At 45.0% G+C, this 17,336-nt stretch overlaps 1 protein-coding gene across 5 annotated transcripts; it reads left to right on the top strand.

Moving 5' to 3' along the window:
• The first annotated feature begins 7,004 nt into the window (after nt 1-7,004).
• Nucleotides 7,005-16,809, top strand: LOC145351962 (nucleophosmin-like). 5 transcript variants are annotated; one of them, XM_080201799.1, is made up of 11 exons: nt 7,005-7,093; nt 7,495-7,577; nt 8,433-8,552; nt 9,012-9,105; nt 9,556-9,668; nt 10,017-10,054; nt 10,460-10,502; nt 11,500-11,595; nt 11,956-12,081; nt 14,540-14,614; nt 16,673-16,809. In XM_080201799.1, exons 1-11 carry the CDS (start codon nt 7,033-7,035, stop codon nt 16,718-16,720), a joined length of 897 nt encoding a protein of 298 aa, XP_080057925.1. In that variant the 5' UTR covers nt 7,005-7,032; the 3' UTR covers nt 16,721-16,809. The 5 variants fall into 5 exon arrangements, with proteins under 5 accessions (XP_080057925.1, XP_080057924.1, XP_080057926.1 ...); XM_080201798.1 differs by having other exon boundaries at nt 10,457-10,502; XM_080201800.1 differs by having other exon boundaries at nt 10,454-10,502; nt 11,983-12,081.
• The last annotated feature ends 527 nt before the right edge of the window (nt 16,810-17,336 follow it).

Here is a 17,336-nt window from a genome sequence, read left to right as displayed (position 1 = left end):
ACTCATCAAGGCTTCTTTGAAAGCATTTTCCAAACCCATGACCATCTAAAAGGACAAGGGCAGCAGATGAATGGAAGTACCACCACCTGTAAGTTCCCCTTCAAGCCATACACCCCACCATGTCACTATTCCTTTACTGTTGCTGGGTCAAAATCCTGGAAGTCCCTGTCCAACAGCACTATGGGTGTATCTATACCACACATGGACCGCGATGGTTCAGGGCGGCAGCTCACTACCACAAAAGAATGCTTGATCTTTCCTTACTCTTTCATGGGATTTGAGCATCTCTGGCTAGACTGGCAATTAGGGACGAGCAATAAATTCTATCCTCTGATGCATATAGTCCAAAGGGATTTCTAGAGTTTACAGTTACTTGGTATATTATGGTATGGGGTTCTTGGATAGTGGCTTTTTCCCACTGACCTTTAAGCTGCTAGTGTCTGAAACCTCTGACTGGTCACAGACATTTCTAGAGCAAAAGCAGTTTAGCCACGTGCACTAGTTTTAGTAAAAAATACTTCAAACACAGTAGTAGTAAAGTAACTTCAATGTGTAAATCATACACTTTGGAACATGCCAGTCTGCAACACTGAAAACCAAACAATCTGTAAGCAAGTACAGAGTCAATAAAAGATCAGTGAACAGTCTGCTTGAGTTCACTACAGTCTCATTGTTCTGCAATGAGCAGCAGAGAATGGTGCCAGTGAGGAAGCAATGGATTATAAGTCTTCAACCTAGAGCCCGGGGCAAACTCCCCGGCCTTGGGGTAGACCCACCTGGAGCAGCCAGCACCCCAGACCCACTGGTGCACACCAGAGCCTCTGGAACATTCCGTGACACCCCCCTCTGCCCCAAAACTGGTCCAGGTTGATTGCTATCTTCCTCCTCTCTCTCTCTCTCCCTCCCACCCCCCAACACCTTCCACTCTTGGCTTTGGCAGGAGTCACATGAGGTTGGGTGGGGGGGTGGGTTGGAGGTAGGAGGAAAGGAGTGGGTAATTACCCCCTAGCCTCACCTCACCTCCCCCCCTCCCCAGTACCCCTCAATCCTACCTTCTCATATGAACATAAGAAATAGGAGCAGGAGTAGGCCATCTGGCCCCTCGAGCCTGCCCCGCCATTCAATAAGATCATGGCTGATCTGTTGTGGCTCAGCTCCACATTCCCGCCCTCTCCCCATAACCCTTAATCCCCTCTCTTATCAAAAACCCATCAACCCGTGTCTTAAAAACATTTAGCGAGGTAGCTTCCACCACTTCAACGGGCAGAGAATTCCAGAGATTCACCACCCTTTGAGTGAAGAAGTTCCTCCTCAACTCCGTTCTAAACCGCCCCCCTTTATTTTGAGGCTGTGCCCCCTAGTCCTACTGTCCTTTCTGAGCGGGAAGAGTCTCTCCACCTCTATCCTATCCATCCCATTCATCATCTTACACGTCTCAATGAGATCTCCCCTCATTCTTCTCCCCTGTCCAACCTCTTTCTCCCAACAACCCAGAACATTGTCGCAATGGCTTATCTTTGACAGTCATGAGCGACGCAGTCACAGTCCTCGGGGCGAGAGGCGGTGGAGTCTCGGGGGCCAATTTCCCCAACACCCCATCTCAGCAATCGGCAGAACAATGCACAGAATCTATTCCTTCTCGAATAGGAAGGACGCGGAGGCTTTGGAGAGGGTGCAGAGGAGGTTTACCAGTTTGCTGCCGGATTAGAGGGCACAAGCTGTGAGGAGAGGCTGGACAGATTTGGGTCGTTTCCTCTGGAGAGGCAGAGGCTGAGGGAGGACCTGGTGGAGGTTCCTGAAATTGTGGGAGGCGTAGATGGGATGGACAGTCAAGACCTTTTCCCCCCCAGGAGTTGGAATGTCCAACACTAGTGGGACGCACTCAAAGTGAGAGGGGGAAAGTTCAAAAGAGATGTAAGGGGCAAGTTTTTAATACGGCATAGAGATTTACAGCAGGGAAACAGGCCCTTTGGCCTAATATGTTCATGCCATCTCTTTCTTTCTTTTAAACCCCTAAGTTAGTCCCAATAGCCCGCATCCCTTTATACCCATCGTACCCATGTAACTGTCTAAACATTTTTTAAAAGACAAAATTGTACCTGCCTCTACTACTACTTCTGGCAGCTCGTTCCAGACACCAACCTCTCTGTGAAAAAATTGCCCCCTCTGGACCCTTTTGTATCTCTCCCCTCTCATCTTGAACCTATGCCCTCTAGTTTTGGACTCCCGTACCTTTGGGGAAAGGATATTGACTGTCTAGCTGGTCTGTGCCACTCATTATTTTGTAGGCCTCAGTGGGATCACTCCTCGGCCTCCTACGCTCCAAGGAAGAGGGTCCCAGTCTGTCCGGCCTCTCCTTATAACTCAATCCATCAGGACCTGGTAGCATCCTGGCAACTCTTTCTCGTTTAATAATACCCTTTCTATAGTAGGATGACCAGAACTGTACACAGCATTCCAAGTCTTGTCCAACTTCAGCAAGACGTCCCAATTCCTGTATTCAGTGTTCTGACCAATGAAACCAAGCATGCCGAATGCCTTTTTCACCACTCTGTCCACTTGTGACTCCACTTTCAAGGAGCTCTGAACCTGTCCCCCTAGATCTTTGTTCTGTAACTTTTTCTGTGACGTTTTCCCAGAGTTTGTAATGGCTCGGTGGCGGGGGCGGGGAGGGTTCAAAGGAGATGTGAGGGACAAGTTGAACAGAGAGAGGTGTCAGGGTCTGCCAGGGGATGGGGTGAAGGGATATTTAAGGGGCTTGGAGATAAGACAGGAACATGCAAGAAATAGAGGGATATAGACCAAAGTGGGCGGAGGGGATAGGTTTAATTTGATGTTAATCTTACCTAGGGTGGAAGAGTCGATTACTAGGGGGGCACAGGTTTAAGGTGCGAGGGGCAAGGTTTAAAGGAGATGTACAAGGCAAGTTTTTTTTAGACAGAGGGTGGGGGGGGGTGCCTGGAACTCGTTGCCATGGGAGGTAGTGGAAGTGGATACAATAGTGAGTTTTAAGGGATGTCTTGACAAGTCCATGAATAGGATGGGAATAAAGGGATATGGTTCCCGGAAGGGTAGGGGTTTTAGTTCAGATGGGGGAGCAGCGTGATAGGTGCAGGCTTGGAGGGGCCGAAGGACCTGTTTCTGTGCTTTAATTTTCTTTGTTCTTTGTTGTTCTTTGATGTGCCGATCCAGTTTAAGTAGCAGCAGCTTCTCGCCCATTGTTTTACTGGTTCCTGCAGCTTCCATTCTTTCTATTGTATTAAAAGCTGGTCTCTCCTGTAGCCACCTCTAACCATCCCTGGGAGACGTATTTTCCACTTATTGAGAGCCTGGTGATACTGCCTCATTTATTATTTCCCCAATTTCTCAATCTCGCACGAGTTTAATCCCACTGTGTGTGTTGTGAAGGCCGCCTTGGGGTAAGCATTTTCCAAGGCGGCCTTCATGATACGCGACAACACAGAGTCGCTGAGCAGAGAATAATAGCCAAGTTCCGCACACATGACGATGGCCTCAACCAGCATCTTGGGTTCATGTCACACAATCTGTAACCCCCATAACTTGCCTGGGCTTGCTAAATCTCACTAACTCCTGGCTGGAGACAAAACATATCTCTTTAAACTTTGCTTAACCCCCTCTCCACTCACATTGTCTGTATTTTTAAGACTTGATTAGGTGTAAAGACTTGCATTCCAACCATTATTTCGAAAATTGAGTTTGTCTTTATATGCCCTCTTTGTGAACTGACCTGATGAAGTGGCAGTGTTCCGAAAGCTTGTGGATTGTGCTACCAAATAGCCTGTTGGACTTTAACATGGTGTTGTGAGACTTCTTAGCGACAGCAGGGCCAACGTTTCTCTATTTTCTCTCCACAGATGCTATCAGACCTACTGAGATTTTGCAGCATTTTCTGTGTTTGTGTTTTGATTCTTTAAAATTGGGTTGGTGTAAAATCCATGTGTTGCTGTTTTGTTCAAACATAAACCAATAATGATTGACAGTTGCTTTACAAACTTCATTAGTAGCCTATGAAATCTCTTGTCAGAATTCTTTCCAAAACTATATCTGAAAAACTCCAAACTCCACTTTCCTCCTTTCTGATGACACTCCTTAATACTTATCTGTTTGAACATGCTTTCCAGTCATCTGCATTAATATCTCCTTATGTGGGTCAATATCATGTTTTGCTTAATAATCTCTGCCAAGCACTTTGGGATGTTTAATTACATTGAAGGTACAAAATAAAGGTTAATCACGGTTGTGCATTCAATCCGAAGCCACAAATCATCAAGCTTTTTCTCATCAAGCTTTTTCCCCACACCATCCTCAATTCCAGCATCCACAGTATTTTGCCTTCATCCTCGTCCTTGGCCTTCTCTCAGCAATAACTGACGATAAGGAAATCTAAAAAAACAAAATTCTGGAAATACTCAGCAGATATCTTGCAGCATCTGAGAAGGAAAAAAATGAGTTAACATTTCAGGTCAAGTACTTTCATCAGAAGTTATGGATGTACTTTGACAGGTTAAGGGGTGGGAGATAGGGTTAAAAGAACAAAAATGAATGTCTGTGATAAGATGGAAGACAGGAGAGAATAAATGTTAGATGATATGTGACCAAATAGATTGGTATTGGGATGGCAGCAGAGCAGTAACATTACTGGATATTGCAGAAGCCTGGACTAAAGCCTAAGAGACATGAGTTCAAATCCCACCATTGGAGCTGGAGGAATTTAAATTCAATTAATGAATCTGGAACAATATACTAAAAATGTCATTAATAACGATTGTGAAATTAACAGATTTTAATTAAAATCCATCTAATTCACTCGTCCTACAGGTTATCCAGACTGAGGTACATAACTCCAGACCAAGTATAAGCAACTCTCGTGGAGCAACTCTTGTGGAATGGGGGTCTGTTAAGGAGGGGTAGGCGTTAATCTTGCTGCAGGTGTGTGGGGTGAGGGGGAGTGGGGGGCGAAGGAGGGAGTGGGGGGGGAGGGATGGACCAATGCTCGGAGAGGCTGCTCACATTCTATGAAGGAAGAATATAAAGATGTAGTCATAAATCCCCCACAGGGCAGCAGGAGGCCATTCTATCCACAAAATCAGTACCAACAGGAAGGACTATTACTTACGGGGCGAAAAACTGCAGCAGGCGACGGTGCAGAGGGACCTCGGGGTCCTTGTGCATGAGTCGCAAAAACCCAGCCTGCAGGTGCAGCAGGTGGTCAGGAAGGCTAATGGGATGCTGGCCTTCACAGCGAGGGGGATTGAATATAAAAGTAGGGAGGTCTTGCTGCAGCTGTATAGGGCATTGGTGAGGCCGCAGCTGGAGTACTGTGTGCAGTTTTGGTCGCCATACTTACGCAAGGATATTTTGGCCTTGGAGGGAGTGCAGAGGAGGTTTACTAGGCTGATACCAGAGTTGAGGGGGTTGAGCTATGAGGAGAGGCTGAATAAACTAGGCTTGTACTCGTTAGAGTTTAGAAGAATGAGGGGAGATCTCATTGAGACGTATAAGATGATGAATGGGATGGATAGGATAGAGGTGGAGAGGCTCTTCCCGCTCAGAAAGGACAGTAGGACTAGGGGGCACAGCCTCAAGATAAAGGGGGGGCGGTTTAGAACGGAGTTGAGGAGGAACTTCTTCACTCAAAGAGTGGTGAATCTCTGGAATTCTCTGCCCGTTGAGGTGGTGGAGGCTGCCTCGCTAAATATTTTTAAGACGCGGGTTGATGGGTTTTTGATAAGCGAGGGGATTAAGGGTTATGGGGAGAGGGCAGGAATGTGGAACTGAGCCACGACAGATCAGCCATGATCTTATTGAATGGCGGGGCAGGCTCGAGGGCTGGATGGCCTACTCCTGCTCCTATTTCTTATGTTCTTATGACTTGCCAAAAGAGCATCTTATCAATGGTAAGAATTAGCATGGAAAGTTACAATAGGAGAGGGAGTGTTGAAGGTGACTAAGAGGACATGGTGATGGCAGCATGCTGGAGGTGCCAGAAATAATGGAGGATAATCCATTGAATATGGAGGCTGCTGGCGTGGAAAGTGAGGACAAGGCAACACCTATTATGATTCTGGAGGGAAAGATTAAGGGTAGAAATGTTGGAAATAGAAACACAGAAACTAATTCAATGAGTGCAATTCCCCCGCCTTCCCCGTGTAGCCCTGCAAATTCTTCCTTTTCAGTTTGGCATGTGCATTTGGTGTCTCGCACCCAGTGTGGATCTCAGGATGCAAAGTCAACTTTTGTATGTTTACTTGTCTCATTCGCTCTCCTTTTAACCAAACACTGTCAAACCTTTTGTCAATTAATCTCTCCTGTACTCCACCTAATTCAGACACCCTTTTAGTCATTTTTTCCACCCTCTCCACTTTCAGCAGCTTAAAACCTATCACATTTCCAACCTTTCCTAGTTTTAGTGTCAAAGACCTGAAATGGTAATGGTTTCTCTCTCCACAGATGCTGCTTGACCAGTTGAGTATTTCCAGTATTTTCTGTTTTTGTTTCAGTTTTCCCACATCTCCTTCTGCTATAGCCTGTGCATTGTCTGCAGTAGAATATACCTGTCCAGTCACTGAGCACCTTTGTTATTCTTGCCCCCAGCTCTTGGCACAGTGTAATTTTGGCATGTCTCACCATTGGCAGATCCCATTTCAGGGGGACCAAAGGGATCTGGACATAGAGTTGGAGTGGGAAGTTGGGAGATTGTGGAGACTGGCTGAGTGTCAACACAAAAAGGACGAGCCGAATGGCGTAATTCTGTGCTGTAACCATTCTGATTAATTAGCTGGAGTGTGATGGGAAGATCTCAGCTTCTTCCCCCCGCCGTGGCAGAGCAGGTAGCGAGACACGTGTTCCCAGCTGATTGACAGCCGGGTCACGTCCCTAGGTTGATGACGCTTTTCCCCCTGATAGGCAGCTGCTTGCGGCCGGATTCTCGCGAGAGTCAGTGAGAGGGCGGGGCCATTTCCGGGTATTTAAAGCGGGCAGAGGGCCAGCGCTGCGTAGAAAGCTAACAAGATGGCTGATTCCGATTTGGAAAGTGGTGCAGCACCTCTGAGGCCGCAGAGCTTCTTGTTCGGTAAGAGCCGGGCCTGAGTGCGCACTAGGCCCTATGGAGCGGGGAAGGGAATTATGTCACCCGGGAGCCGGGCCGCTCTTCCCCAGATGCGTTCCGTCAGCTCCCGGTGCTGTGCGGTGCCGCTACCGCCGCCATGTGAAGATAGAGCCATGTTGGGGTAGCGGGAGGAGGACAGGGAAGTGACGGCCCAGGAGGGGGAAGTGCAACTGGTGCTTATGTAAATCACAAAGCGTGGATCCTGGTAACCGGGGAGTGGGAATCGCCGCAAGATCTTGTGGAAATGAGCTTCAGTGACAATCATCAGGTTGATTGTATGAGTTACTTCTCTGCTTGAGGTTTACTACATTCTTTATTATGGATTTTGTTCAATTAAAGATTTTTTTATTCTCTTCCCCCTCCAGGATGTGAGCTCAAAGCTGGTGAGAAGGAATACAAGATGGAAGTGGATGATGACGAATCTGAGCATCAGCTTTCTTTGAGAACGGTGAGTGTGTTTGTCACCTGTTTCACATTACTTGCCACCTATAGAAAATGTTTACAGCACTTTACCATATAAAGACTATCGTGAACCTGAGAGCTTCTGGGTGGTTGACACTGCTGCCTCACAGTGCCAGGGGTCCGGGTTTGATTCCCGGCTTGGGTCACTGGAGTTTGCATGTTGTCTCTGCCTGTGTAGGTTTCCTCCGGGCGCTCCAGTTTCCCTCCATGGTCCAAAGATGTGTGGGTTAGGTGGATTGGCCATGCTAAATTGCCTCTGTGTCCCAGGATGCATAGGTTAGAGAGATTAGTGGAGTAAATGTGTGGGGTTACAGGGGTTAGGGCCTTGCTGGAATTATTGTCGATTATAGACTTGATGGGCTGAATGGCCTCCCTCTGCTCTGTAGGGATTCTATGATTCTTTTAAAACCTTCTGCGTTTACCAGATGTGTTAACAAACTTGATGGGCAGATTTCTCCTAATTTTACATTAATGTCAACAAATCATCCTGCTGAAGATGGGTATGGTGGTTACAAAGCGCATAGGGATTGTGCAGGTGGTCTGTTAGTGAGCATAGCACTGGAGCTTAATGTTTAGTGTATGTATTCTTGATAATTATGTATTTTATTCCTACACAATGGTATAAATATTCATAATTTTGAAGAGATGTTGATTATTGGTCAGTGTTTATTGGTATTCAGTTTTAAAAAATTATCTCAAGGTAATGAATTAAACTCAGTTTGTTTTGATCTGCATTTTAAACCTGAGTACAATTTTATATTGATTTGCATTTTGTATTTTCTAATGCGAAAGCTTCTTAAATCCTATTTTTGTGGGGCTGCTATTCGTTGGGTTTTTCCAGGTTTGCCTTGGTGTTGGTGCAAGTGATGACCTGCATCTGGTTGAAGCAGAAGGCTTAAATGCTGAAGGCAAGCACATGAAGATCACTTTGGCGGCTTTGAAGTTGTCAGTACAGCCAACAGTGAGTATCCACTTTATAATTGGTCTAATTACTAGTTCAAAGGTAGATCAAGGAACTTTGGGAAAGACTTGTGATGGTTATAATTTGGGTCAGTGCCATATGTTTTAGATAGGACTCTTGGAACAAACCTGGAGGTATTTGTAATATTAATTTTGTGGTTTCTCCTAAAAGGAGGGATCTGGCATCCTTTCAAAACATCAGGATGCCCCAAATCTGATTACATTCCAAACCCACCTATCTTTACTCCTGTTGTAAGGTAGGAAATACAACAACCAATTTGCATTTATTGAGCAGCTAATAAGTGATCAAAGTGCTTTGACTTTGACATTTGACTTATTTTGGAAACCAGAAAGTCACTGAGTTTTGCTCCGATCAGCTTGACTTGTAGATTATTTTCTGGGTGTAACACAGCAGAAACATTTTCTTTTGTAGTGATCTGTACTTTTCTGTTTTATACAGGTTAGTTTGGGAGGATTTGAAATGGCACCTCCTGTGACATTCCGACTCAAATCTGGAGCAGGTCCTGTGCATATCAGTGGCCAACATCTCATCGGTAAGTGAGTGCGAGGGATTATTTGTTAGATATGGGGTGTATGAAGAGTGGAGTAGCAGAGTGCAGCCCAATAATTGATCTCATATTTGGATTTGCAGTGTTGGATGATTGGGATTCTGGGCCATCATCTCGTTGGAAACACTTGGGGAATGTTTCAAGACAAAGTTGTGTTTAATGTTTTTGTTCTAAGGTATAGTTAGTTAGCAGCATTGTCTAATACTGTTAATTGGAAGTAGTATGCCCAGTATTTATACAAACGTGGAACGATACTGATTTTCAGGTGTGTTTTATGTTTCTATTCTAAGTCTCAGTCTGATCGTGTGACATTGTTGGGAGTGGAAAGGTTTCTTGGGTAGTGTTGTGGCCCATGTGTATGCAGATCTGGGGCAGTCAGGAGACTTTGAGGTGAAGATCAGGGTGACTTCAGTTCCTTTCATCTTGTGTTTTAAGCGTTGGATGATGAAGATTTGGACTCGGATGAAGAGGATGACAGCATGCTGGAGGACATCTCATTGAAACGAGCTATAAAAAGACCAGCTGCTGGCGCACCCAAAACAATGCAGGTACCTATCTGAGATCACTTGAAAGGTGTACACACTGAGATTACCAAACTTCTATCTTTCAGCAAGGCTCTCCATTGAGTGCTGATACTTGAAAATTCAAAAACCTCCATAAACCCACAAACAGTTGTCTGGGAAACCTGACTAAGCATTGTGAAATTGTTTGCTACACATTCTCAATTTGAATGTTGTGAAGTGGATGCTGGTTCTTTATGGATACTGAAGATCTGTTCAGAATTTTCCAGAGAAGTAGTTTTTCCTTTTTTCCTGCCCCATCACTACTACTTACATTAGTGTCAGCAGTAAATGTTATGGTGTTACCAACCTAAAACCTTTTGCTTTGTTCAACAGAAAAAAATGAAAGTGGAAGACTCTGATGAAGATGAGGAGTGAGTGTTATGATTTTTTTTCTTGTGGCCTCATTGGGAAGTACTTGCATGTCTGTGGGAAGGTTCTTCACCTGTTGTGTTCCAGACATCTACAGACTGGGGGAGCTGAAATAAGAATTCAGCAGCAAAAGTTAAACTGAGGAGGTTTAGTAAGGAATTTGCAGTTCAGAGTTCAGTTCTAGGAGCTGTAATGTTTGTGTTGCAGATTTTTGTTTAGATTTTGCTTCATATTGATCAATGATCTTAACATTGCAAGCTTAGCTTATCAGTGATATCAGGTTTGTGACAGGCCTGCCTGCCAGCAACATTAAGATATAAGAATCTGTCCTTCTGGTGTAAGAACATGAAAATGTAACCATAGGATTGACTGTCTCACTAAAGAAGATTTTTTTTTTCCAGTGATGATGATGATGATGATGAGGAAGAGGATGTGACTCCAGCAAAAAAGGTAAAAACTGGTCAACAACGTTCACAGAAGCTATAAATTGACCCAAGAAGACTGCGCTGGCAGATTATTGTGACTGTCAAAGTATATAACGGGAGAAGTAGCCAACCAGATCATTCTCAAAAGGGTCATTGCAACTAAAATAAGCTATCCCACAAAAAGCAATTGATGCTAAGTCAATTTTAAATCAAGATTGATTTTTTGCTAAACAAGGGCACTGAAGGCCAAGGTGGATGGCTGGAGTTGAGATGTTGATCTCCATGATTGCGTTGAATAATAGAACAGGTGAATGGCCCACCCCCTGTCCCTGAGTCAGGATCCAATAGGAGAGCTGAACAAAAATATTGTGGAGTTGAACTTGTGATGAGGCAGGAATTCACACTTGGTACCACATTTTGACCGACCTCAACAACCTGCATTCAAAAAGCACCTAGACATTAAAAGTGTGTGGTCAGCTGAGTGTTGACGTGGATCAATGGGATGAGCTATGAGGAGGGATAATTAATGGCTTTCAAGGAAGGTACAGCTTAGGAACAGGTCCATCAAGCCTGTGCTGATCATGATGTCCTAGCTTTAAAAAATCCTTCTGTCCTTACTCAATCCATATCCCTCTATTCTCCTTGTTCATGTACCCAATTAGATGCCTCTTAAATGTTGCTAATGTGCCTGCTTCTGCCACCTCCCCTAGCAGTGCATTCCAGGCACCTACCACTCTCTGCATGAAAAGCTTTCTCCACACGTATCCCTTAAATGGTCCTCATCTCACCTTGAACCTGTGCCCCTGTGTAATTGAAACTTCCACCCTTGTAAAAAGCCTCCTAACTATCCACCCTGAATATGCCTCAATTTTGCAGGGTTATGGAATGAAATCCAGGTGTTTGGAAAGCTGATGAGGAATTTGAACACCGGAATGAGTGTTAGAATTGTACCCATAATGGGATATTCAACTGCAGACCACACGGTTTTTTTTTTCGAATTTTTATCTTTGCACCCTTTTCAGAAAACTCCTGCCAAGGCTACCCCTGGATCAAAAGGGAATCCTAATCAAAATGGCAAGACACCTAATAAATCCACACCAGCCAAGAAGCAGGCCAAGGTTAGTGACCTTTACTCCTAACTATTGGATGTTTCTTTCATTCAACTTGTCTAACCAATGTTGTGGTGAAATTTAACATTGCATCACTGACCATTTGTGTCCAGAAATCACTGTCTGGTAGTCTTTTACCATCAAGATGTAGAATATAAAATAATGGTGGAGTAAAATGCTTGTGTTGCTTTGTGTGAAACTACTTTCTTGTGACCCAATTGCAGGTGGCAAATATTTGAATTTCTTAACTGCAGTGTTCTTGTTAAAGACTGTGTCCTTTTTTTCTTCATGGTTCAACCTGTGTGTGGAGTAAATGGTCATGTTATTTTTCTTGGCAGTGCTGTGCTCACTGTTTACTTTCTGTTTCAGACACCAGAACACAGTAATAAACCGAAGACACCAGAACACAGTGATAAACCGAAGACACCCAAAACCCCAAAGACCCCACTGACTGTTGAAGAAATCAAGGCAAAGTTGAAGGCTTCAGTGGAGAAAGTGAGTAGAAAGCTGTACCAATTCAAGCACTGGCATAGCTTCAAATGGGGAGTCTGATCTTGTGAAACAGGATGTATAATACAGAAAGCATTTGAAGGCCAAGTCTGATCTGCTTTGTATTTGACGTCGCTTTCAAGGATTACTGGCCCTTTAAGGTTGAGTTTTGCATTAATGTCCAGCATAGTGACGATTTCTCGTGATCCTGGTGAATGGTTGCGTTACAGCTTGATCCTCTCCTTTTTACTCCATGTACTCTTGCAAAGTCATTCCCTTGACTTGAGATGCCTGAGCAGTGGACTTCTAATAAATTAGAATCCTAAATGTCCAAAATTGAGGAGTTTGACACAAATCTATAATGGGAAGTCTTAAGTAAGAGTCTTAAGAGAATCAGTAGGTGAAAAGAAATTTTAATGCAGCAGTTTAAGATGTGGAATACACTGCCTCAGCTAGAGCATTTGCAGAGTTGTAGGGAAAGTGCACTAAGTGAAGTGGACAATGGTATTAAGAACAAAGAACAACACAGCACGGGAAACAGGCCCTTCGGCCCAACGAGCCCGCGCCGCCGTCCCATTGTCTCAGTGACCTATTCATGATTTTAGTCTACGCCTAATGTGCGAGGATCAGGGAGGTCCTTCAATATAGGGACAATTTGTTACCCAATCAATCAGCCTAAAAGCGCATCTTTGGGATGTGGGAGGAAACCGGAGCACCCAGAGGAAACCCACGCAACCACGGGGAGAACGCGCAAACTCCCACAGACACAGGCCCAAATCCATGTGTCCGCACAGCAACAGAGATAGTCTCTGAGCTGTCATGTTGCCCTCGAGATGGTCCAGTTTAAGCACACTAACGACATGAAGCAATAGGCAACTCCCGAAGCAACATCCAAGAGCAGCCCACTACAACCTGCCGCATGCATGCCCCTTGCTGGTCAACAAGGTGGACTTAAATGCCTGTGGAGACAAAAAATTCATTATTAAACAGGCAAAGACTGTAACATCCCTGAGGCAAAAACGGAATCCCAAGCCTACAATGTTTAGTAAGGCCTGCTATATCCCCCTATATGTAGACCGCTCATGTGGCTGTCTAAGTGACTCTTAAACAACCCTAGCGTGCCTGCTTCCACCACCTTACTCGGCAGTGCATTCCACACCCCCACTACCCTTTGCGTGAAAAACTGCCCTCTAATATTTGTCTTATACCTAGCCCCCCTCACCCTAAGCCCGTGACCCCTCGTTCTATCCATTTCTAATAGCGGAAAAAGCTTACCACCATTTACTCTATCTATCCCCTTCATAATCTTATAAACCTCTATTAGATCCCCCCTCAGCCGACGTCTCTCAAGGGAAAACAGCCCAAGTTCGTTCAATCTTTCCTTGTAAGACAGCCCTTCCATACCAGGCAGCATCCTGGTAAATCTCCTCTGCACTCTCTCCAGGATCTCTACATCCTTCCGGTAGTACGGCGACCAGAACTGGACGCAGTACTCCAAGTGAGGCCTAACCAACGTTCTATACAACTGCAACATCAGACTCCTACTCTTTATATTCTATACCCCTTCCTATGAAGGCTAACATACCATACGCTTTCCTCATCACATTCTGCACCTGCACCGACACCTTCAGGGACTTGTGCACTTGCACCCCCAGGTCTCTCTGCGTATCTATACTCCGGATAGTTCTACCTTTTATCGTATAACTCCCCTCCACATTATTCCGGCCAAAGTGCATCACCTCGCATTTTTCCGGATTAAATTCCATTTGCCATCTATCTGCCCAATCTACCAGCCTGTCTATGTCCTGTTGCATTGCCAGGCACTGCTCCTCAGTACCCGCCAATCCAACCATCTTAGTGTCATCAGCAAATTTGCTGATCACACCACCTACCCCCTCTTCCAAGTCATTAATATATACTACAAATAGAAGAGGTCCCAGTACCGAGCCCTGCGGCACACCGCTGGTGACAGACCTCCAATTGGAAAAGGAGCCTTCCACTACTACCCGCTGTCTCCTCCTCCCAAGCCAGTTCTCCACCCATCTACATACCTGGCCTTGTATCCCATGAGCCTTCACCTTTTCTATCAGCCTACCATGAGGGACCTTGTCAAACACCTTACTGAAATCCATATAGACGACATCAACGGCTTGTCCTTCGTCAACCGTTTTTGTCACCTCTTCAAAAAATTCCACTAGATTCGTAAGGCACGACCTCCCTGTCGTGCCTTACTCTTTAATTTAGCCACTGACTTCTCCTACGCACTTAGCAGGAGCTTTCCCCTCTTCCTAAAATGTTGCTGGTTCCAAAGTACCAACAGGATCACCACTGGAACAAGATGTAATCACTGTTCTGTTTCATCACATCACTTGGTAAACACAAGGTAGCGGGTTGGGGAATAACGGTTCATCCAGAAGTTCAGATTTGCTATTGAATGTGTGCTGAAAGTCACATCTCTTCACAGGGTGTTGGTCTGCCCAAACTGGAGCCGAAGTTTGTAAACTACATTAAACATGGTTTCAGGACAGAGGACCCAAAGGTGAGTTCTTGTTTTAAGATTTTAGGCTCATTGTTGGGGTAAATGTGTGAAGTCTGGCAGGAGCATTGCTCATAGACCCATGGAACTCTAAAAAGATTGGGCGGAGCCTAGGTAAAATAGTACAGATGCTGAACCCAGAAGCACACAATGCGGGGAATACTCAGCCATTTCAGCAGCATCTGTGCAGAGAAAAGCCAGCTAATGGTCTAGGCCTGAGAGTTTGCATCAGAACTGAGGAAAGTTAGAAAAATAATTAGTTTTCAGGAAGTGAAAATGAGCTGCCAAGTGAGAATATTGTAACTGAGTGGATGGAGAAATGATTTGCAAGAATTTACAGGATGCCATAGTGGTTTGCCCTCCTGCCTCACTGCGCCAAGAACACTGGTTTGTTTCTGACCTTGGGTGACTCACTGGGTACGCCAGTTTCCCCTCATGGTCTAAAGATGTGCAGGTTAGGTGGCTTGGCCATGTTAAATTGCTCTTGTGTAGATTTGGCTCATTAGCAGAGTAAATATATGCAGTTACGGGTTAGGACTTGAAGCAAGCTCTGTCAAAGGGTCTGTGCAGACTTGATCAGCCAAATGGCTTCCTCCTGCACTGTAGGGATTCTATGTACTTTGTATTCACAGAAGTAGCAGTTTGGGTTAAGAACATAAGAAATAGGAGCAGGAGTAGACCATCTAGCCCTTCGAGCCTGCCCCGCCATTCAGTAAGATCATGGCTGATCTGTCGTGGCTCAGTTCCACATTCCCGCCCTCTCCTCATAACCCTTAATCCCCCCCCTTATCAAAAACCCATCAACCCGCGTCTTAAAAATATTTAGCGAGGTAGCCTCCACCACTTCAACGGGCAGAGAATTCCAGAGATTCACCACCCTTTGAGTGAAGAAGTTCCTCCTCAACTCCGTTCTAAACCGCCCCCCCCTTTATCTTGAGGCTGTGCCCCCTAGTCCTACTATCCTTTGAGCGGGAAGAGTCTCTCCACCTCTATCCTATCCATCCCATTCATCATCTGATACGTCTCAATGAGATCTCCCCTCATTCTTCTAAACTCTAACGAGTACAAGCCTAGTTTATTCAGCCTCTCCTCATAGCTCAACCCCCTCAACTCCGGTATCAGCCTAGTAAACCTCCTCTGCACTCCCTACAAGGCCAAAATATCCTTGCCGTAAGTACGGCGCCCAAAACTGCACACAGTACTCCAGCTGCGGCCTCACCAATGCCCTATACAGCTGCAGCAAGACCTCCCTACTTTTATATTCAATCCCCCTCGCTATGAAGGCCAGCATCCCATTCGCCTTCCTGACCACCTGCAAGCTGGGTTTTTGCGACTCATGCACAAGGACCCAGAGGTCCCTCTGCACCATCGCCTGCTGCAGTTTTTTGCCACGTAAGTAATAATCCTTCCTACCATTATTCCTACCAAAGTGGACCACCTCGCACTTGCCAACATTTAAATTCCATTTGCCATTTCCTGGCCCATTCGCCCAGCCTATCTAGATCCTTCTGTAGACTCTCCACACAATTTGCCGTTCCACCAATCTTGGTGTCATCAGCAAATTTCGACACCATACACTCGGTTCCCTCCTCCAGATCATCTATATAAATGGTAAATAGCTGAAGCCCAGGATAGTAGAGGGATAATGTTCAAAGTGTGAAGTTATATTGAACTTGTTTTAAACCATGATTTGATCATAAAGTACTGTTCAGACTTGTGGTTTCTATTTTAGAAAATGATGGGACCCTGGAGAAGGTGCTAAGTATATTGATATCAATCTGAGAAGTTTTAATTACCAGGAAAGTTCAGGCTGTGGTGTCTTTCTGGAGGAAGAAAATATTGTGGGCAACCTGTTGTTTTTGACAATGTTCAATAGGGCAGATTCTACCCTGGGGTGATGGTGTTGAATAACAGATGCAAATTGGGAGGAGGGAGAAAGGAACAAAGATTTAATGTGAAACAAGGGAAGCTGGAATATAAAGTGTAGACCTGTTGGGAGTGTATGACTTGTTTCTGTGCTATAATATTCTCCAAGGTATTAACTATACTTTTGTTTTCCAGATCATCAAAGAGCTTTGGAAATGGAGACAAACCGTGGAAGGGAAGTAGAGGATCTGTAGGCGTTTTAACTCAAACTTGTGAAACATGTACTCTGTTCTTGCATCTGTGTTTTTGTAAATAAACCAGTTTGTTTTACAGCTATGTCTCATTGCACAAGATTGCTTCACTCCCACTGTTATCAACCGGCACCATTATGGAGGCAGAAGTTGCTAGTTTGTCTGGAAAGTATAAGTGAGGCTAGTTCATTCTCAGACAATGGCCAGAGAGAGGGATGGGTGTCAATGAATAGGGAATGGAGTTTGCAGTCAGCGTTAACCAAAGGGTTCCAGAGGCTAGCTGTCCTCTTGTGGACTAGAGAAGAAATGGAGGAATTGCCCAACAAACTGTTTCCCTTTGTCTTACCCACCCTTGTTAAATTGGAATGTTGATCTATAGTCCATTACAGATTGATCTGAAGCCCATTGTAAGAGTTTGGTTATGGCATTGGAGCCAATTCCTACTGGTGCCAGAAGGAATCTTTTCTGAAAGCGTAGGCAAATGCCTATCAGAATTCACATCCCCTGATCCAGGTAATTATACATAAACTTGCCACGGTTAGGAGAAAGGTCACTGTTTTGGTCACTAATGTCCAAAGCTCCCATATTATACTGAGCGATTCTCTTGC

The sequence above is a fragment of the Carcharhinus amblyrhynchos genome, chromosome 13, assembly GCF_965287045.1.
Source record: "Carcharhinus amblyrhynchos chromosome 13, sCarAmb.v2.hapA, whole genome shotgun sequence".
Classification (NCBI taxonomy): Eukaryota; Metazoa; Chordata; class Chondrichthyes; order Carcharhiniformes; family Carcharhinidae; genus Carcharhinus; species Carcharhinus amblyrhynchos.
The sequence above is the reverse complement of the archived record's forward strand: the minus strand, read 5'-3'. Positions and strand labels throughout refer to the sequence as shown.